Source organism: Centropristis striata, chromosome 9 (genome assembly GCF_030273125.1).
Source record: "Centropristis striata isolate RG_2023a ecotype Rhode Island chromosome 9, C.striata_1.0, whole genome shotgun sequence".
Classification (NCBI taxonomy): Eukaryota; Metazoa; Chordata; class Actinopteri; order Perciformes; family Serranidae; genus Centropristis; species Centropristis striata.
Window position 1 is genome coordinate 9,568,100 of NC_081525.1, and position 23,582 is coordinate 9,591,681.

Here is a 23,582-nt window from a genome sequence, read left to right on the forward strand (position 1 = left end):
AGTGAAGACTCTGTGTCCTCTTCATGCAGATGACAAAAATAAAAGTTTAAATTTACACCACAATGTACTCGTCGACTAGTAAATCAGAGGCTGTTGTTGTATTTGATACTATTTAATTAATGATGTAGTGATCTTAAGTTAAAAATCTAAGAACGTCCTAAGTGAGAAAACTAAGGAGCTCCTAAGACAAACTGCAATTCTTCAGAAAAAAAAGGTGAATATCATTTAAGAACATTCTCAGGAACATCTTTTTTTTTTTTAAAGAAATGTCTTAAGAACACTTTTGTGAATCAGACCCCTGGATTTCTCTAATTGTATCACCTAATTGCAGCATCTGTCCTCACATCACAGTGGCATCCAGTGATCCATGGATTTAGAGTACCACACATCCATGCCACACTAAGCTTGTGTGTGAAGCACTGAACAGCCTCACTCCAGCAGATATAGTTTAGTTTTCTTAATAGTATCTTTGTTTCTTTTAATGGTGAGCTTAATTTTTCATGCATTTCAATGTGCAAAGAGCAGATCACTTCAATTTTTTGACAACATAAAAATAGACTTCACTTTCTGAATTATATTTAGCCTCCTTGATACTTGGCGATATTTATTACACAGAGCACTGTGCTTTCCTGCCCAATTTATTTTGTTCAATTCTTGCTCTTGCACAATGATTTTTTTTCTGTTTTTACCAAAATCACTGTTCCTGTTAGTGTAATTGCTGCATAACATCGAGATCATGACAGGTCAACGTGTGTACAAACTACCACTCATACCAAATGTGTACATGTAAAACATTTATTGTGTGTACAAAAAGTAGTTAATTATGAATGAAAACTATTTGGCATGACAACCCCCCCCCCCCCCCCCCCCCCAAAAAAAAAACAAAAACAAAAACCAACAAACCCTCATGTTGGTCAGATCCTGACTCGTGTTGAAGTCCCTCCAGGAATACAGCCCCAGTTTGATTTCGTTTTCAAAACTGTGATCTGTTAAATTTAAGAATTGCAACTGAGCTGTAACAGATGGGCTGCATACTAATATGCAGCAATAACTTTGATTGCTCAAACTGCAAATGTTTACCAGTTCTTATATAAAAGTTGGTAGTGTAAAAAAGAGATTGCAGAAATTATCTGTTGAGGTTAAATTGAAAAAAACTCCTGGAGGGACTGATTTAGCATCATATTTCACACCAGTATTCACTCAATTGTCAGTTAGTCTTCAAAGTCAATGATGATTGGACAGGAAGTTGTTGCTTCTGCCATTAGGACGCTGATCAGGAGTGTTCACTATCAGAATCCTCAAAGAGATTTATGGTAACGAACACCCAACCATAATCATCCCAGAAATCCTAAACACTAAATAATAACTGAAATAAATTGTGTAAAAAAAAAGTGATTACATAGACAAGCACTCTATAGAAAAATAACTAGCAAAGAATAGCACACAGACGCACAGGAAAAATGTTCGAGTTTCCCACAATGGCACACACAAGGTGAGAGCAACACCATTACTGTCATAAGTAGGGTTGTCAAAAGTACCGATACTCAAAAAAGTATCAATACTCAAACGTTGTATCCGAATACAATACTCATTCTCACAAGTATAGAGTATCTGAAGCTTGTTATCATAGTTGCAGTTTCTTTTTGCACAACTTTTTTTTAATTATAAATATTTAACCTGTGGTTCTGTTAATTTTTACATGTTGCATTTTTCTTTTTTGGGGTCTTTGTTTTTATCCTTGTGGTATCAAAAATGGTATAGATTACGAATATTTTCCTGAGTATCGGTATCGAGATGAACATTTTAGTATCGTGACAACCCTAGTCATAAGACTCCAACAAGTGTTACTATCATTCTAAACCTCGAGTGTTCAGTCAAAAGACTTTATGTCAGCAGTACATAACCCAGAGCCACCACGTACGTAGGTCCGTCAACTAATATTACAACAGGTCACATGAACACAACCATGAGTCATACTAGTACCTTTGCTCCATATCAGACTGATGTCTCTGGCTGTCCCACCTCACTGCTGATACATGACACCATAAGCAGGTGAAGTTCAGTCCGAGTCTGAGAAGATGTCCTGCTGACGATAAATTTCAGATCTCGTGGCCACTAACGGTTTTCATTCCAAAATATATTTTTCATAGGAGTGTGATAACAACTGGGCATTTAATAGCTTCATGATCCAGCTGGAAAACAAGTGTTTTGATTCAGACTGACTCATGTCAGCGCTGCCTTCAAACACACAAGGAAAGAAGGAGGTATGGGGACAGTACTAGTGAGCATTAGTGAGATAAGTTCAGTACAATCACAATGCATAATTCCTAATTTCAACTGCAGTTATACATTCTCTCTCCCTGATTTCTTTCTTTGTCTGAATGGAGGGTCAAAAGGTCAGGCTGTAATATCTGTACCGACTGTAATGTCTGGTGATATTGGTCTGTATGAATAAACTGAGTTTACCTGACCTTTCAATGGAAGACAGACGTAGCAAAGTCAGAGGAAACCTTTGTACCTTTACAAATTAAGTTATAGATGGGAAACACTGAAGTCTTGATTTTGGAGGAAAAACTGTTCTCCAAAAAGCCAATTAGGATCTGCCCATCATTTGTCCAACACTAGACTTATGAATTCATACTTTTAGCAAGTCCTTTATCTTGATAACTCAAAAACAGCTTCTTTAGCTGATTAGCGTGCAATGGGTACATAAAGGATGAATGAAGCGCAGGAGAGTACTACAATGTCATTTAGCAGACGCTTTTATCCAAAGCGACGTACAAATGAGAGTTAATACAACTATTAGAGTGGGAATAATCAACTGCAACACCACAGTCTGACTCAATATTTGAATCCATCATATGGATCCACACACTTCAATTCATAGTAATATTTAGTATAATGACTCATTAAAGCAGGCCGGAAATGTGGAGGGCAGTAAAAAGAGTCATTAGTCCAAAAGTTCTGGTATGGTGTTGACCAATAAAAAAAACAACAACATAATGATGAGGACATGGATAGGATAATATCTGAGAGGCTCAGGAGAAAAATAGATATCGTGAGGAGGTGAAGTTTCACATGATGGCACACTCTCTGGATGACACTTTGCCCTGCGGGAGAAAGCAAAAGACTTGCATTATAATCTAAACTATTTCAAAAGCATTTCACTATAAACATGTACTTTAAAACAACTGTTCTTGAAGTGATTCCAAAAAATTAAAATGTTTTTAGAAGGTGCCTCTGTTTTTTAGCCGGGCATCACAGATATAAATGTGAGGTTTATGTGTGCTGAAAACCTGAAATTCTAAGTATCATTGCATTACAAGTAAAGGAGTGAGAATATGGAACAACTGCAGCGTTGAAATGAAATCATGCACAAAAAAAGTTCAAAAGGCTTATGAAAAATTATATGCTAACAAAGTATAGGTTACAAACTGCCTTCAGTGTTTTGTTGTTTGTTTTCTTTGCGGGAGTAATAGAAATTATCTGATCTAAATTGTTTGATAAACTATTGCTGCCTGAAAAAAAAAATGTATATATTGATTTGACATTAAGTTGCTGTATACAGAGAAACTCTTATTTGAAGTGTGGAGTACCAGGGGATAGGTATAGATAAGTATTTTTTACTTCAGCCTACTCCCTTTTTTCAGACCAAGATGGTATAAAGATAAAAATTAAGTCGACTGGTTCTTATATTTATCTCATGACTTAGACGGGGCAGATACATGTATGTGGTTATTTATACTGTATGTGTGTAAATGTCTATATGTTTATATGTACATCTGTAAATGGTGTCTATGTGAGAACGTGTATGAATATATGCATCTAGCCCACGTTGTAGTTGTTTATTTTTCGGTTAAAAAAGAAGAAATTAATAAAAAAAAGAAAAAATAAATAAATAAAAGGGTTAGATAAAATAATAGAGACACCTGTAATCAAAACTGTTTTTGGTAAATAACCTAAACCTAAGAATGAGTGTACTCACTGCTTGTGCCTCTTCTTCCTCTTCCTCTCCATTCTCGACCTCTACCTCAGTCTTGGTTACACTCCTCGTGGCTACCTCCTGCAGGACAGTCACACCACATGCCTCAAAACACATACAGCTACTGCCAAGCTGACTGGCCTGACCAACAACCACACATGCATGTTGTGAGATCTCTAGATATGTTTACCTCGCCATCAGCGTTCACCAAAGTGGTAACTATGTCACTTCCTGTGCCCCAGGAAGTCTGACTTTTCCATAACAGGTCAGATGGCGGACTGTGGGCCACACCGGCATCAGCGGACCACACCTGAAATAGACAGAAATCTATTCAAAGACTTGACAGAGAAATAAGTTCAGCTCATACTAAACACTCACTTCATCCTCACACACCATCAATATTTCCAGCTAGTATTTGTACCATGGAAAGTTCCAAAAGACCCCTCCCCGACTCAAACAGAGCTCTGAAGCAGGACCTCAGATCTTTAACTGAGTGAAGTTTTGATTGGAAAAATAAAGCTGTTTCTCTTTCACTTTCTCAAATGTCCTTTTTCAATAAATTACATTTGTAAAGCGGTGGCAGCAGACATCCTGACAGCACTGTTAGACATCACTCAGAGTTACTTGTCATCTATCGAACACTTATCATTTTACATCACATAACTGCTTATATCCAATACAGTGATTGGTCTGTAAATTCAATTAAAGATAGGGCTGAACAAGGAATGGAAATCTGACCAAACTCACAATACTGACTAGTGCAATATCCAAAAGTAGGTGCTGCAGAGATTTCCCGACCTACAAATCATATTCTACAGAGTGAAGAAAAAACAGTTTGGTATAGAGCTGTCTTGTTATACTTGAGAATCCAGGTCTGATCTGTTACTCTGCAAGTCCTCAATAACTCCTGCACTGACAGCAGTGGACACTTTTTTTTACCATCATAAAGTATATTGTCACATTGTCCAACCCTGATAAAGAGTGACACTCTATTTGTGTGTTGAATGGACTGAACCTTTAAACTTTGATTCAAATTAAACATATATTATTAACAATTTAGATAAACAAAGCAAAACGGATAAAGTAACTGTGATGAAACACTTGAAGGTAAAGACAGCATTCACTCCTCTATTTGATATTTCCTACCGTGACTGTCTGTCCAGCCTTGAGGACAAACTTTGGGGAGAACTTGTAGACAACCTCTTCCTCATTGTCAACCTGTCTCTTCAGCCTCCAGTTGCCCAGCGGCTGGTCCTACAGGACACAAGAAAGCTTAATGTACAAGATCGACAGCTGGTTTTATTCTACCTTTCATCAGCATTGTTTATTGATACCATGGTGGGATAGTGAAGTCTTCTAACTAAGTCCAGTCTTACACACCTGCTCAGTGTCATTGGTCAGTGTGACTGCGTTTCCATCCATGTCAGTGGGTGCTATGGTAACCGCTCCGCTAGCTGTGGCTTCTTCAGACACCAGCAGCTGCCCCTCTCCTCTTCTCCCCTCTGCCACATCCTGAGCCTCCACCTCCACCCTCTTCCTTTTGGTGGTGCGGGAGGATGAAGATCCTGTTAGCCTGGAAACGGTGACTCGGGCTGACGGGCTGGGGGAGAGCTTCAATCTGAAACACAGTAAAAACCAGAAACACCAAAACTAAGAGAAGCCCCACAAGATGTCCAGTATTACCTAAACAACAAACAAACAGCTTCCCAAAAGACAAACAGTAGAGAAAACAGTAGCCAGGCTAAACCAATAAGAATAACCTCTTTTGCCCCAAATATACATATAAAATATCAATGAAGTGCAATTGCAAAATGTGCACACTGCCAAAATATCAACAGGATCTGGAGCAACAATCATTTAGCTGTTTAACATAGTATGTGTTGTGTGTGTGTGTGTGTGTGTATTGTACCTGTGCTCCTCTCCCTCCAGCAGTTTCCTGTATGCGTTGATCTCCATATCCAAGGCAAGCTTGACGTCCAGCAGCTCCTGGTATTCACTGAGCTGAGCGTTCATCCTTTCTCTCATTTCGCTCATCTCCTGTTCTTTTACTTCAATGGCACGCCGGTGCTTGTCACGCTCTGCAGACAGAATTTCCTCCAGCTCTCTGATGCGATCCTCTGAGGCAGCGACCTATAGATAAAGGACCAGCGCAGCCACCAGATCTAATTATTAATACTATTTAAGAAGCTGAATGGCACAAATACCTGGAACATTGAGATTTGTGTGAAAAAGAGGATATAAAACACTACCTGTTTCTGCAAGGCACTGAGTTGATATCCTAGGCTCTCCAGTCTCACACGTGACTCCTGCAGCTCCTCCCTGGCCGTGCCCATGGCCTTGTCGTTAATTTCTGAGGATACCTTGGCATTATCTAACTAGAGTGACAACAAGATAGACTTTGTGTGAGTTAGAGCTGGCAAAGAAGAAAGAAACAATAGTCCTGTTCAGACTGCTTTTCCATAAAAGTCACGCTATATTGCTGTAAAGAGCTGAGCTGGTTTTTCACCTTAGGACATTCACACTGATATCATGTATGATTTATATTGGCGTCAATTCACATTGCATTGATTTCAAAACAATAATTGCAGAAGAACTGCACTTTGTGCTGTTACTCACTGTAGATATTCTACATACTCAAGCAATGTTGTTCTGCATTTTGCTGAACATGATTACTGTTCGACTCAAGTGAGAGGTGTGTTTCTGATGAAACTTCACATATTTTAGGTCTTGCTGCCTCTGCCGGTTCACACTTATCACGCCTTGAACAGTCTCGCCAATTTACACCTCGTTTAATACCGCTGAAGGCGTTACAGAGCTAAAGATTTGTGTCTCACCTTGGCCTGGAAGGTTTGCTCCAGTTCTTCCTTATAAAGAGAGACTTGCTCATCATGCTGCCTCCTCAGGTCCTGCAGGGATCACACAAACCCCATCAAATTAAAGCTCCCCTTTAATAACATGGTCCGTTCAGCCAATTGCATATTTCCACCAAACCACAGCATTCTTTTCACTAATACAACCATAAATAAATATATATTGTTTTATTGAGTTTTTGGTTGATAAGGCAATATACCTGTAAAGCTTGTGCGAGTTTGAAGTCATAGTCCTGTCTAACTCCAGAGTCCACCTCCACTATCCTCTGCTCCTGTCGCCGGCGGGACTCACGCACCTCCTGAAGACAAGAAACAAGCTTTATGGTAGATATTTTGACAGCAGAAAACACAATTGTCACCAAAAAGATCAATAGTTGGTTTTAAACAGAAACTTTAGAATATGTTGAAACAGCAGTGTTTTATGTTGACATGTTTTTTTTGTCAGATTAACTTGAAATGAGAATTTGTCATTCGTTTTTTTTCAAAGAACAATTAGTAAAAAAAACCCGGCTACACTAGTTGATGATGGAATAAATGTAACTTGCCTTCATACAACCCAGAGCCGTGACTTACCTCTTCAAACATGCTCTTCCTGAACTCCAGCTCTTCACTCAGTGATTGACAACGGTTCTCCAAGTCTACACGCATCAGTGTCTCTGCCTCCAGCTGGCGCTTAGCCACAGCATGGCTGTCCTCCGCCTAGAACAACATTAGCACATGAGACCTCAAAACTTAAACTGACCATGAAAACTTGAACATATTTAAATATTAGTCTAGACTCTGGTCCCCTCAGCCTCTAGAAGATGTGTACTGGAATCTTATTTGAATCTACTGGTCCTGAATCTGGATTGTCATTGGCTGTGCTCCCCTCTACTTTATGTCTGTGTCATCATCACACTAAACAATGACTCGCGTTCTATGACATTGGCAACTTTGGATGTGTATTTCCCCACTTGCACAGTGTAGAGGGACGTTCAGTCCCTGACAAAAGTCAAAAAGACAAAAGTCTTGTCGCTGAACCAAATAATAGGAACAACAAATAATAACTTGACTTGTAATTGATCAATTGGTATTAGAAATGGCTTATATAAAAGGAAAATGCTTCTAGATTATGCTTATTATACCAAAATAAACTCTTGAGGATTCTAAAGCAAACTAACTTTAGATTCAAGATTCAAGATTCAAAGATTTATTGTCATGTGTACAGTAAGGAAACGTGTCTCCCTGCACAATGAAATTCTTTACTTTGTTGCCCGCACTGGGTGTCAGATAGTGTACATAAATGCAACAGTATTACAACAAGTAATCTTAAATAAAAATAGAAATATAACTGTACAAAAAAATATAGAGAAATTTAAAGAATGTAAGAATATAAATATAAATATTTACATGGAGTGCAATAGTGTGCAATATTCAAATATGCAGGTTACAGTATGTGACCACCACAGGGGTCCGCTCAGTCCTTGGTAGTGTCTTTACCTTAGACTACTGAAGCCTTCTGTCGTCCCTCACTGTTTCTGAACAGATAACCTTGCAGTACGCACCTTAGTCAGTAGGCCGTTGACATCAGCCAGCTCAGAAGTCAGAGCAGCGTTCTGACTTAGAGCGGTGGAAAGGGAAGCTTCACTCTTGTTCAGCTGGCCTTCCAAACCGTTGGCCCTGGACACTGCAGCAGCCAGATCACTATCCTTCTTCTTGGCACTGAACACGGACAGAGGAAGGAGAAAAGCGTTATGATGAACCTGATTCCTGAATGCTACCTGCTCCCCTGCTTCATCTGATCTCATACAATGTGACCTGTGTGGTAGGGAGCTGTGTTATATCACCTCCGTGTGGCTTCTTCCAGGTCAGCCTGAGCTTTGCCCAGGTCTATCTGCAGCCTGGCTCTCTCCTTAGCAGTCTCATCCAAAACTCGTCGAGCATCAGCCAACTCTGCCTCATACAGAGCCTTTAGACCGGTCACCTAAAGAGAGAGACAGACTCATTCATTACTGGATGGCTTGATAAGGTGAAAACGTTACATTTATGTTCTTTCATTTCAGAATGATAATCCACTCAGTATCAATACAGCTTCCCAGTGAGCCATGGGTACATTCATTTCAACGGTGTTTATCAATGTTCTGATGTCCACATTACAGTGCACACTCTAACACTGACCCATCCAGCTAATTCAGACAGTTGCTTTTTATGCAAATTGGTACTCAGTAGTACCGACGTAATCAAGTCAGTACCCTTTAAAGCAATGAGTTTGGTAACCAACATGTGTTGTACAAGGCAAAATTTTACAGTCTAAATAAAACCACTTTGTAGGCTTATCACAATAACTGAACTCATCAAAAATTATCAGTTTTTTCCATATATTGTACAATATCAATCACTGTGGTATTGTTTGTTTACAAAAGAATGTCATCTCCAGTGTTTCACCATATGCATTTAGTAGCAGCAACACGCCACTGCTAAAATACCAGCGCTGCTGCTGATTTTATTTATAATGAGGAAAGGAAAAGAGAAGGGATGAGTGGAGAAGAGGGCTTCGTCTTATCTCTTTGGAAAAATCTTTTCAGAGTTCACATTAGACATTTTTTTGAGGGACATCAGGTAGAATAAGGTCGTAGTTTGTCGGACAAATGAAAAAAATATTGTTTATACATTAGGCTATTAGACATGTATGGTGGCAGTAGTGTTCACTCGCTTTATTCCCCTTTTGTTTATTAATTTGGTTTATTATCCCATGTGTCCATGGGAATGTGAGTAAATATCAGTGTACTTCACCTTTGTACTGTGACATGCTCGAGTTCAAGTATATTTGGCGGACATTCTATGCTAATTTATATTATCATGGTCCTGACTTTCACTCCTTGTGATGCAAATTATATCTGGCGATGTTGTTAATGTTAACTAGTACATATGCAGTACTCTCGGAATGTATGTGTTGTTGCAGTGCTGTGAATAGGCAGACATGTTGTTAAGGGACCGTCATGCAACTCATAGCAATGGAAACAAGTATTTCTATGTCTTTCTCAGCTTGTTCTTGATTGACAGTCCCTGACAGTTATGAGAACAGGATTCTCATTTATTCAGCTTTTATTGTACTAACACAAGGGATATCAGACCACCAGAAAAAAATTGACTGGATCCATTAACCATTAATGTTCTTACTGGACAATCTGTGGAGTTATTCATAGTCATAGTCCTCTGTTTCAATCAACACACAACACTGTAAATCAAGTTCAGGTAGACCTACAGTGGTTGAATCGTGATTAAATTAATTTTAAATTACCCCACACCATAGTCTCATAAAATGTTGTGGGAAACACTGGGAAGCCACCTCTCACCTCACTGCACTGAGCAAGCACTTCAGCTCATTCTTCTCTGATGTGAACACCAAGGAGCTGGTCGACTTATCCTGTAATAGGACAGTGAAAACCTGATTCAAGCAGGTGCCTCATGCAAACTTTTGGCCTTCCCTCTCACATGAGTATCCTGAACTCATTGCTGAGGCCATGGGAATATTGTTCCCCTCTCTTACCACTGACCTCTGTGACCATCATTCTCCACTTTGACTGCAATGAAGACCAAGTACAGGGCTTGTTTGCATGTGGAGAATGATCTTAGAATTCAGAAACTGTGTAGTGACAGTGATTAATCATTAGGTGAGCTCATCAAGTGAGTTATTGTTAATAGCTTGAGATAGGAACGTGATGTCCTATTGCAAATAAACCCAATCAAAATGATCTGAAGTAATAGGCTTAATTACTATGATGAATTCTGTAACACTGTTATGGTAGCTCATATATACATACAAACATACATATTAAATTCCTATGGACAACTTTAAATAAATATTGAGTTGAAAATGTGGAAAAGGCTATTACCTGCAGCATTTAAGACCACAATTGAGACACGTTTGCATTTTTCCCCCAGCACAAAAACACTCTGTGTTTATTATTGGTTAAATGGTGATCCAATCAGCACAGGCAGAGGCAGAAACAAGAAGGCTATGAAGTTTATATTTTTTTCCTTAAAAATGTAGAGTTGTAGAAATTCCTATAATGTTTTGTGACAAGGGAATCCTCAGCAGACACATTTTCTGAACTATTACAGTAACTACAACATGTAGCCTACTTTAATGGCCTTACTGATAAAGTGAACAGTCCTGAAGAGGTAACAAACCAGAGAGACCTGGGTCTTCACCAGTAATGAGGTTTAACCCAAAAAGAACCCAGACCTATTTATCCTTAAAGGAAAATTATGCAGGATATACCACAGACCAAGTGGACCACATAGAACACATTTCTGATGTTTTTAAGAAGAAAAAAATACTACCCATAAATTTCAAAGATCTGTGATGTGACATATACGTTACAACAGGCATTTATGGAATTTGTTTATATTTCTTATTTTTAGATAATTAAACTAGACACCTTTACTGCTTACAGAAACACAAATTTGCCTTTTCCAAAATTGTGACAGGATAGGATAGGATTGTTTTTGTTTATATTTGGTAAAAAATATACCTTACATTGAACAGCAGAGCATATATTAATTTAAAATAATTCAATTAGTGAAAATAATTGAGTGGCCTTTTAGCATTTTTGTTACGTATACATCACAGTGATATTTGTGTTAGTTATTTTATATTAATTTGTTCAGGAAATATCCTCAAAACAGGTTAAATGCAATACAGGACAGGCTTCTAACGGTTTAGAATTGTGAAATGGGTTTAAATTTAGCCTAGTAGCAAAAATTAAACTTCTTGAAATTAGGATACTTTTTCATTTCTGTTTCCAGTCACACCCATATTTTTGGAGAAGTCACTTCACAGTCACACAGTGACAGTCTTGCTTATGGACTTGATGAGTTATGGTGAAGCATAAAGCTGAATATGGGAGATTATAGAACATAAAACAATAAAGTGTTTGTTACACATGTGTCACCGTGGTTTCTTATGGGTTAAAACACCATATTAGATGAAACGCGGCAACCATGGACTCCAGTGTGTCTGAAGCTTTAACTTTACGTTGCTGAAACATAAAATGCTTCCAAATAATGTAAATTATAAACACTGCAGCCGTCAAGTAAAGTCGATGAAAACTCAGAGTAACTAGGGTCATATTTGGCGCGCAGAACCGCCCGCTTGATCCTTCCGGTACCGTTACGTTTGAATGCATATTAGGCGTTGCAACAGCATATGCATGCTTAACGTTATCGTTAAGTAATCGATGCGACTAATAAATGAGTGCATTTTGTGGAGGGTGCAATATTGGAGAAAACTGTAAAGCAGTTCACATGTTCTAATGACCAGCTGGCAGTCATAACCGATTATAACCACCTGACTGGGCGTTAGTTATAGTAGGTGTTGGTATGGCTCCATTGTAAAGCAGCTGGACGTGTTGTGGAGGTGCTGTGACTCCATGAGGAGGAGAGAGGGAACAACAAGCTGTTTCACTCACCTCTCTAGTGGTCACCTCCTCTTTCTCAGACACTTTGACCATCAGTCGGTCGTTTTCCAGTTCCAGTGACCGGACACGGTCGATATACACGGCCAGTCGGTCGTTCAGGTGCTGCAGATCCTGTTTCTCTTGTAAGCGGGAGATCCGAGTCGGGGAGAGAGGAGTCGAGGCCGCCGACCGGCCAGCTTCGCGGCTTGGGGTAGCTGTCGCCATGACGCTTCTTTCAACAATCCGGAGTTTGAATTTTCCGCTCCGCGCGCGATAAAAACGAACGTGTCTGCAGTCGTCGGTAAACGGTGACGCAAAAACAGTTTGTTTTGTTATTTAACGACAGAAGGTCGGTCAACGAGTCCTGTGTTCATGCCGTGCTTCACAGAGTAACCTGAAACACTGATGTGGTTCCAAGATGGCCGACACCGCTTTAAGACAAGACCGCGCCAAAAGCAGAACACGCTTCCTGTCTCGCAATGGCCGATGGGAGAATGGGAAAGAAACATTTTATTTATTTATTTTTTATTTATTTATATCAAACAGCAATGCATTGCAGTTACAAAGAAGAATAAATTAGTTACAGAAAAATAAACAATGCAAAAAATTAAATAGAAATAAATAATATAAAAAAATTGAAGAGTAATTAAATGGAAAAGAATGAAGCAAAACAAATAAATACTAAAATAAGTAGACGCAAGATTACATGTTAGTTAAAGACATTAAACGCAGTGCATATGTTAATAGTCTTCACATCTTTTTTGTTTGTAGACAGGAGAGAGTTGAGATATACTGTTCAAACTCTGACTTCAACAAAAATAAATTTGTTTTACTTGAAAATTTGCATTTGTTTATGTGGTATTAGGCAAAAAGAAAAATTAAATTTATAAGAAAATATGCATCATCATCCTTCTTTTTGTGATCAAAACAGCCAAATATGACATCTTTATAATGCAAAGTAAAAGCAGTGAAAATATTTGTGTTAACAAAGGAGGCAATGTCCTTCCAGAGTTTGTATGTGAATTCACAAGACCAAAATAAATGTGAGATAGTTTCAAGGTGCAGAAAAACCACATTCTCCTCAATGTCAACTTTAAACTTATGTAACAGCACTTTCGTGGGGTAAAATCTATATAGCAGTTTAAATGACACTTCCTTAGTTTTATTAGTTAAAATAAACTTTTGAGGTAGGGACCAGACATTTTTCCAATCTATGCTTGGGACAAACTTACTCCAGTAAAAAATTGCAGGGGGAGTAGAGATGAGTTTGTCTTGAAACAAGGATCTAATTTGTTATATATATATATATATATATATATATATATATATATATATATATATAACAAACTCATCTCTACTCCCATATATACACTATATATATATATATATATATATATATATATATATATATATATATATATATATATATATATATATATATATTCTGCCTCTATAAGTGCAAAACACACACGTACCTACATACACACACTTTGTTCACTCTCTACGTATATACATTACATCCCTATACATTTAGAAATATGAAAGGTATGTCACGCAGTTTGTCTCTGCTCTTCCATGCGTGTTGCATACCATGGTTTGCTGTGCTGCATGGGGAGCAGGACTAAGTAGGAGTAACCTTACCATTATTAAAGATTACAACAACAACATAATCATATTCAAACACTGCATTTTCACTTTTTCACAAAGAGCACATCATTGTTAAGCTTAATGTTTAGTTTATTAAAAATAAGGTTTAGGAAAAGGTATGCAAAACCCCAAAAGTTGAGACTTGTGCATGGTGAGGGTGCTGTCTTATTTCAGGTTAACTTTAATTCCTTCTGGTTCTTTATAACTTAAGAGTTATAAACAGGGGGGAAAAGACAAGAAAATGGGTTAGACACACTTTGTTAATTGTGATCATTAACAGCTTTTGCTGCTGGTGTTTAACATGTATGACAATTGGCATTATTTACTGATGTAATAAAATGCCCTTGGATGTTTATTCTACAGTAAAATATTACAATATATTAAAAATTAATTAAAATTAAACTTTCTGTTTCCAGTCACTAATTCCACTTCAGGTATATTCTGGAGGACCTCAGGTATCTTCTCACAAATTTACAGAACGTTTCACTGCGGAAATCATAATAAAATGCACTTGAACATTTACTGTACAGTAAAATATTACATAATTAAAAATAAATTAAGATTAACCTGTCTGTTTCCAGTCACTAATTCCACTCCAGATACATTCTGAAGGACCTCAGGTATAGGGTTGCAAAATTCCCGGAATTTTCAAAGACGGAAACTTTCCATGGGAATTTAAGGGAATTAACGGGAATTAATGGGAATTAACGGGAATTTATGGGAATAAACTGGGAATTTTCAAAATTGAAGGTTGGCTCTTCTTAGGGAACTTAAATATAGTTGAGGAAAGTATATTTTAGCATAATCTTGACTAAAACAAACAGATGCCATTCAAATACACTTGAATATCCATGCCATTCCTCAATCAAACCCTAACCCACACAAAGGTTCGCAACAGGCTCACAAATGTGAGAGTGGAAAAGCTGGTTCATTTTTGAATGAGTGGGGTTAGGGGATGGGTGATATTGAACCCAACACTCCTGTTTTTGTTCATCCATGAAACAAGTAATTAGAACGTGTTCTACTCTACTTACAAATAAATCTGTTGAAATATCTGTTGAAAACATTTTGTATGGATGTTTTCTTATGACTTTTGCTTATATTTATGCTTGTATATAATATATTCCCAATTACTTCTCATAAATTCCCATTAATTCCCATTATGGAATATATATATAATATATATAACATAATACATATTATATTATATATATATAATATATATGGAATATTTCCAAAATTCCCAAGCTTAACTTCCCATGGAAATTTAACGGAAATTTTCCAGAAATTTACCGGAAATTTTCCGCCCCTTTGCAACCCTACTCAGGTATCTTCTAACAAATTAACAGAACTTTTCACTGTGGTGGAAATTCAAAATAAAATGGACATTTACTGTACAGTAACATATTACATTATATACTATACTATATTCTACACAATAAAAAGTAATTTATGACGACACAAATATAAATGCAGTTGAACTACTAGCAAGCTACCAGTGATAGTACCAGTGTGATTTCGGAGCTAAGGCACAACAGGCTTTAAAGAAGGTTTAAACAGCAGTACCTCTTCCAGGCCGACGGGGGCGCTGATCGCAGACGTCGCAGAAGAGTCTTCCGGAACAACCGTTTCATTTTGGCCGCTTCGCTCCTCCAACAGTCCTTCCGGTCTGGCCGCCATCGTAGAACGCAGGTAAGATTTTAATGTTGGCCAGTATCAGCTAAAAGCCAGCCTTAATCTCTGCCATCCGTCCATTTTTTGAGAATAAAGTAAAACTAAAGCGAACTACTGCCTTCAATGAAGATGTGTGTTCAGTATTGGAGCACAACAACAATGAGAAGTTGTAATCTTGAGTGTCGGAACAGCCTCCATTATTGTGTTGTTAGAGCTGCCAGTTATTCCTCACAAGTATGACGTATATAGTATATGCAGTATATCGTGTGATCAGTTAAATACTTTAGAGAGAGGACGGCAGTTAGAACAGTGAGGTACACGGTCTGTTTACCCGATAATACGTGGATCTGGTAGCTTTCGTGTCTGCTGTCGATCACTAACGCTCCTGCACTCTTCCTGAGTGAGAACCTACCGACACACGCTTTACCCTCCACTCTGATAGTACTTTTGGTACAATCGGTTTTTTAAAATTACTAGTGCAGTGCCCATAGGATTTATATATTCTTATAGTGGGAGATTAAGTAGACTTCAATTATGGCCAAATGAGGTTGTGTGTGAAAGTGGATGTACAATGTGTTAATATACAAAGTGTGTATTGGGTAATACATGGATGTACATTGAGATATAGAGACACAGAAATGGTTATTTTAAGAAAAAGAAACGTAGTCATTCACATGGTTGGACATCTATACAGACACAGATATAGGAGGGAATAAGTTTACATGCAGCATAAACTGATGGATGTGAATAATATGAGTAAGGGTTATTAGGTGTCTTGAGAAATGTGTAGATTGATATGCAGCATAGAAAGTGAATAAAGTTAAATCTCCAGTTAGCATGCTAATCGCGAATAACAGAATTTGCACATTACATGCCACTCTACACAACTGCAACTCCATTGAACACTTACTTTTCATAAGGTACGCACACCATCCAGCACATACACATTGAACATTGATATTCGCTGGAAACTATTTGAATAATATTGCAAAATCGAACCTTGTAGCGCACTTTAAAACTCAGAAAGATAAGTAGGCTTAATTGACTTACAGATGAGATGAGTCAGGCGTGGAAATCCAGGGTGAATTGGGTTACTGACCAGGTGTAGGCCTATCACACAATGGGGAGGAGCTCCCCTAAAAGGTGTCCGATCGGAAACAGTGCAATGCCGCAACACGTCCTACGTAAATAATATTTTGAAAAATGAATTCAAAAATCTTCAAAATCAAGGATACACATTTTCGTGCGATGCACAAGCCTTAAACAAAATCTTAGGTCAATCTGACTAACGGTCAACGAGATATGTCCTAGACACACATCCACACTCACAGACACTTCTTACTTTTATAGATGGATGATACATTTTTACTATTTCAGTGACTGCTGACATGAAGTGATATACTGTTTTTCTGTTTTCCATAATACTCTTGTTGTGCTACAGATAAGTTAAATGTGTGCCTGGTGTTTGTCAGTGGATGTGATGTCTCTGAGCAATTTATTAAATACTGTCTGTGTGTGTTTGATCCTCTGCAGATATGGCTATACGTTACCCTATGGCTGTTGGCCTTAACAAAGGCCACCCAGTCACCAAAAATGTGGCCGCTCCCAAACACAGCCGTCGGCGTGGGGTGAGTATCTGCAGTTAAGGGACTGACATCTGGGTCTTTATTTGTCCTACAAATGAAGTGTACAACTGGTCTCTGAACAAATCTCATGAAAAGACTAAAACCTGAGAATTGTGAGCCTGAGCCATCTTCTTCCTCTGTGCCATGGAGGTGCCATGCTAAACGGTTTTAAATGCATTATTGAGCCACACCGGGTGACAGCGTACTCATGAAACATTAGTGTAGAGCTGAAATGAGAAATTGATTAGTTGATTGAAGATAAATGAGTAACTACTTTGATAATTATCATGTTAGAAATATGGGAGCCTTTCAGCTTCTCAAACTCAAACGAGTGAAACAAGCTTCAGCACCATCCGGGCATCACTGACATATGAACATCAGTAAAAGCCTAGAGTCACACACTGGGAAATCCAGTGTTGAGCTGGACTAGCTTCTGTCTTTTCATGAGATTGGTTGATGATAGATATAAATGCACAACACCACCAGTCCTGTACCTTGACTAGAAACAAGATACAGGACTGCAGGTTCCTCTAAAATCTGCAGCCCACCATTGATTTCCCATGAAATTGCTACCAGAACCTCCAGTAGGACTACTACACGTGATCTATTGTTGATACATTATAGTCACACTTCTTCCTGTAAACACAAACTGATCCTTCTTTCAAATGACAGTTCATGGTAGAGCAATTGACAAGGTGCATGCCTGGATTCTTATTTATAAAGCATGCGTATACCACACATTGATCAGATATTTTCACAGAAGATGTATTATATTACAGTGATGTCCATTAGGGGTCCAATGCTGGAATCGGTCTCAGTCGAGATGACGTCATGTTGAAAAGCTCTTGTCTTTTCTCCGCAGCGTCTGACCAAACACAGCAAGTTTGTCCGGGACATGATTCGTGAAGTCTGTGGTTTTGCTCCGTATGAGAGGCGAGCCATGGAGCTGCTGAAGGTGTCAAAGGACAAGAGAGCTCTCAAGTTTATCAAGAAGAGGGTGAGTATGTGTTCGTGTCCCCTGCTGGACACACAGGAGTGATTTTCCCATAATTTCTTATCTGTAGCTATTGGAGAGGGAAATGGGTTCTAAGAGCACTTTCACAACCCAAAGTTTAGTCTGTTTCAATTGAACTCTGTTGCGATTTAATCCTTGTTACGGTTTGTTTACTTGTGAAAGCACCGATTGTACTCTGTTGTGGACCAAAACAACCGGTCCGAGACCACTCACCGAGAGGGTCTCGGTCCGTTTCCAAATGGACCCTATTGCGATTCGATTGCACTTTGAATGTAATCCAACCAGAATCTGACCCAGTTAAAGGAAATTAACCAAAACACAGTGGATTGTGTGCGACCTGCGCAGGCAATTTATGAGATGTACACAGATAATGGCATTAAGAGGACATTCGTGTCCATCAGTTTCACTCTGTAAGCTAGTACTGAGCTAAAGCTAATTTGTCATTGATGAATTATCAACATATTGCTCAAAACGGCAGATTGTGGAAGGATCGCATCAAGGCTCCCCTGATTAAACAGGTGTCAGATTGCAGCACATCCTCTTTGGAAATAAAATTAATAATCTGGTGTTCCTACCAAACAAATTTGGAAAGAAATGCTCAGAATGAGCGCCTGATGCTCCGGGTCGTCAACAATAAATTGATTCATTATTTTGTGCTGTAATCAGACACCATGTTCAGAGAAGGCGAGCTTTGACGCACTTCTACCACAGAGGTAAATATTTTGAGCAATACGTTGATAATTCTGCAATGGGCAATTTGCTGTAGGTCAGTGGTAGCCTACAGAGTGAAACTGAAGGACACAAATTTAATTTTCATGCTACAATGGGATCTCACGATTTAATTAGGAGCCCACAAAAGGCTGTTTTGATTAATTTCCTTTAATTGGGTCGTATAATGTTCACATCTAATCGAACCGTTTGGAAACAGACAAGTGGTCTCGGACCAGTTGTTTTGGTCCGCACTAGAGTAAGATTGAGCTTTCACAAATCCAAATGAACCATAATAACGATTTAACCGCACCAGAGTTATATTGAAACAGGCTAAAGCGCCCTAAGTGACAGAGCTTTATATGGAGCCACCATCGATTTAACCTTGCTCTGCACTGGGGCCACTTGTGCAAAATGAGAGATGAAAGATGCCAGACACCAGTTAATGGACAAACATCAATAGTCATTGTTTTACTGATATTGCAGTTGTGATGTAGTTCATGATATTGTAGGGAAAATAATTTTTCCAAATCTTATTTATTTTGATGCTTTTTTTAATGCAACCTAGCACCTTCATTTACATTTGAAGTACAAAAAAGGTTTCCAGGCAACCTCTCGCAGGCCTGATTTGGCCTAAGGGCCATACATTGACTCAGTTGTGTGTACACTCCTTTCCAACTGTCTGTATTTCATGCGCTGTATGACATGGCTGAAGTGTGTTGTCTTTGAGTGCTCTGTATCTGTCCTTTTCCCACTTTGCAGAGAAATTCAGTTGTATTGTTGAGTGACTCCGGTATTGTCGTTTCCTCCCCAGATTGGCACTCACATTCGCGCCAAGAGAAAGAGAGAGGAGCTGAGCAACGTGCTGGCTGCCATGAGGAAAGCTGCCGCCAAGAAGGACTAATCTGTCACTTAATAAACGTTTGCTAAACTAAAAAACTCGGACTGCTGCTGTTTTGTCCCCTTCACATCTGTTCATTCCTGATCAGTACGAGTTCCACCTCGCCTCTTTTTCTATATTTTGTTTTTGGGAGAGGAAAAAAACAATAAAAATGCTTCAAAATCATATAAGTGGTGTACATCTAAAAGTTGGGAAGATTAATTTGAGATGTACCTGTGTGCCAAGTTAATTATGTAATTAAAACTTTTAAAGTGTATTACGGTTCACATTAATATTTTTCTGTCTGAAACCCATTTCTATGCTCAACTATGTACCATAAGTTGTTGCAGCAATTTTGAGGTTGATACAATTTGTGACACATTTGGTGCTGAATTAGGCAATTTAATAAACTTTGATAATTTGGGAAATTCCTGTATTTTTAGTGATTGGATGGTGAAAACTTCAATACTTTATACTGCTGATCCTTTTTTAGTATATTGTAATCAGTTTTGTTCCTAATATATCAAGATGTGTTTTTTTCACAAAATGAACATTTTTGAATAATAAACATCATCTACAGTCTTCTAAATATAATGATCTGTATGTGTACCAAATTTGGTGCTTTTATTACAAAATAAACAATAGGTCAGCTGTGATGCCCCACTACATAGAAAACTGGACTATGAATAGTGTGTTTTGAGGCATTTACAATATCTCTTGAAACAATTAAATATATTTGATTTTATAGAACGGCAAATAACTATATGGGAAAACATATTTATTAAATGAGACAATCATGTATAACAAAACAAAATAAGGCAGAGATAGATGGGAAGGCAGCTAGGTATGTTTTTCTTCTAGATAAGCTATGCAAAGTCAAAAGATACAAGGGTATCCTCTCCGAGATAAGAATAAAGGCCTATGCTATCGAGAACAGAAAGTGAATGACAGCTTCAGTGACGTGTGCTGCCACATGGATGAGGTTTTCGCATCTTGTGGAGCAACAGAGCTCTGCTGTCTGTACCTTTAGGGCCACATAGTACTTAGCAAATGGGCAAAAGAAATAAATATAAAACACCTTTTTATAGTGAAAGGGATTTTTTTTTATCTGAAAGGGGCTGTTTAAAATTACTACATCTATAAGTACTATAACATTGTGCACAGGCATCACATCTATGATTGCCATCTGGCAGGGTATGCACTGTGGGCATATGTCCAGAGGAGGACAGTCTGAGCGAACTAAAGCATCTCTACTGTTACTGCTTTGTCTATACAGAACATTTCACACAAGAATACAGAGTAATTAATGAAAAAATAAATCCTGCTTTTCTTTTAGCCACTTTTTTTCTTTTGTATTTTCATTGCATGTAGATTATAAGTGAAACCAGAAGGATTTTCATGTGTGTTTCAACCTGCAGAACTGACCATAGGGCAGGCTATTCTTAACAGCAAGAGGTGGCAACTGTCAGCTCTTAAAAGGCTGACAGGAAGATGGTGGCAACTGTCAGCTCAGGCTGTTGCGGTCTGTGGGTTCAGTGTACAAATCAGTGTGCAACATATTATCCCTATGAATAATCCAGGTGTGGAGAAAACCGATTCTATGCATGTCGAAATGAATAGTAAACTTGAGATGTACAGAAACTTTATTTTAAAAAGTACAAAAAGAAAGCAGTTGATCAACAACACCTCTAGACGGGCGACAAATATCATCCACATATATCTTCGGTAGGAAGGCGTTGTTTACAGTAGTAATGCGAACATTTGAGGGTTTCGAATAAGCAATAAAAATGATATACACTTGTGGTCAAAAGTTTGGAGAATGACACAAATATTAATTTTCATAAAGTCTGCTGCCTCAGTTTCTATGGTGGCAATTTGCATATACTCCAGAATGTTATGAAGAATGATCAGATGAATTGCAATTAATTGCAGGTCCCCCTAACTTAATCCAAAAAAACCCTGTCACAAAAGGACCAGCTGACATCATGTCAGTGATTCTGTCGTTAACACAGGTGAGAGTGTTACAATAACAAAGCTGGAGATCACTCTGTCATGTTGATTAAAAAGATGGTGGTGCTTGAAATCATTGTTCTTCCTCTGTTTAACCATGGTTACCTGCAAGGAAACACGTGCAGTCATCATTGCTTTGCACAAAAAGGGGTTCACAGGCAAGGATGTTGCTTCTAGAAAGATTGCACCTCAATCAACCATTTATTGGATCATCAAGAACTTCAAGGAGAGAGGTTCAATTGTTGAAGAAGGCTTCAGAGTGCCCAAGAAAGTCCAGCAAGCAACAGTACTGTCTCCTAAAGTTGATTCGGCAAGCCACTTCTCTCCAGGAAAAACATCTGGGACAGACTGATATTCTGCAAAAGTGTTATATTATATTTGAAGAATTATAATAAGATAGATAGCCAGTGTGTTTTTCTTCCGCCGAAGAGCCGCCCAACTTCACCAGGTAGCGTCTCAGAAAGTACCTGCCTTGGGTAGTTACTTTTCGAAACCGCTACTAACTAGTCGACGCTGATTGGATATAAGGATAGTGAGGCGGCGACTTTGCACATGCGTGATTCATTTGCGGACTGGACACTGAGGGGTTAACATCTCCTGCTCTGACTGCAGCTGGGAGAGACTGCTGCAGGAGGACTGGGCTGCTTGTGAGTGCTTTGGGACGGAGCCTGAACGAGTCTCCAAAAGTCTCCAATAACACCAAAAAAAGTCGCTACATTTGCCGCTAGTCGCTTTTTTGAAAAGGTGTCGCTAGAGGGGTCTGAATAGTCGCTTAATATAGCGGCAAAGTGCCTTAGTTGGCCACACTGCTTGCTGCATCGGTCTGTTGTCACATTCAAACTCCATTGGTTAGCGGCTACAAAGGTACCTGTATGGGAACAGAGGCCGAGGGGAACTAACTAGTGGGCGGAGCCAAAACACCCGCTTTCCAAAAACTACTCAAAAAGTACTCCGTGGAAACATGCCTATTGTGTATCACAACCTTCGAACGAGACTTGAACAGCTGTTGGCCTGTCCATGTCATAAGTAACTGGCCATTAGGATTCAGTTTGCGTGCAAGTTCAGCTTTTGTAGTAGAATAAAAATGTGAATAATTACAGAAATTATAATGTTTTATCTTTTTGATTTATGTTTTATACTATGTGTTTTTGCATAGTACATATTTGTATACTCCTGCACTGCGTATTGCACTTAATTTCGTTATGCATTGCATAATAACAAATAAAGATATTCTATTCTATATCAGGATGGACTCCAACATCTTGACAGTGCATCTCTCCACCACCTCCTCCAGTGTGTCCAACCTGGCTCCAACCACAGAACCAGCTCTTTTGTGCTCTGTCAGCTCTGTCCAACCGCCTTACATATCTGTCTGATGCTGCCTCCCCAGCAGACTGCAGCATAAAACAACACACTACCACCACAGACTGATAAAAAAGGATCAAAAGAGATTTAAATAAAAGCGGCGGCTCTGCCCCTTTTTGTAGAGAGCGTCTGTGTTTAGGGACCAGTCCAACTTATTATCCAGGTATACACCTAGATACTTATAATCTGGCTTCACTTCGATGTCCACCCCACATCTCATTGAGAACCTGAAGAGGCTGGTGGAATATACAAAAATATACATATAAATATTTATACAAAAATGGGCTGCCATCAGTCAGGATGTGGCCCAGAAGTGAACTGACAGCATGTCAGGGCCAATTGCAGAGATGTTGAAAAAGAAGGGT

General features: G+C 38.6%; 2 protein-coding genes across 2 annotated transcripts; one reads left to right on the forward strand and one right to left on the reverse strand.

Moving 5' to 3' along the window:
- Positions 1 to 948: 948 nt before the first annotated feature.
- Positions 949 to 12,793, reverse strand: lmnb2 (lamin B2). Its single transcript, XM_059341367.1, has 13 exons — positions 12,306 to 12,793; positions 8,679 to 8,815; positions 8,397 to 8,553; positions 7,426 to 7,551; positions 7,053 to 7,151; positions 6,817 to 6,888; positions 6,232 to 6,357; positions 5,892 to 6,112; positions 5,363 to 5,600; positions 5,129 to 5,236; positions 4,173 to 4,292; positions 3,986 to 4,063; positions 949 to 3,110 (listed from the first exon to the last, which is right to left on the reverse strand). The coding sequence occupies exons 1-13, from the start codon at positions 12,516 to 12,518 to the stop codon at positions 3,075 to 3,077; spliced, it is 1,731 nt and encodes a 576-aa protein (XP_059197350.1). The 5' UTR covers positions 12,519 to 12,793; the 3' UTR covers positions 949 to 3,074.
- A 2,773-nt stretch (positions 12,794 to 15,566) lies between these two features.
- On the forward strand, positions 15,567 to 19,901 carry rpl36 (ribosomal protein L36). Its single transcript, XM_059342079.1, has 4 exons — positions 15,567 to 15,632; positions 17,148 to 17,242; positions 18,102 to 18,236; positions 19,777 to 19,901. Exons 2-4 carry the CDS (start codon positions 17,150 to 17,152, stop codon positions 19,864 to 19,866), a joined length of 318 nt encoding a protein of 105 aa, XP_059198062.1. The 5' UTR covers positions 15,567 to 15,632; positions 17,148 to 17,149; the 3' UTR covers positions 19,867 to 19,901.
- The last annotated feature ends 3,681 nt before the right edge of the window (positions 19,902 to 23,582 follow it).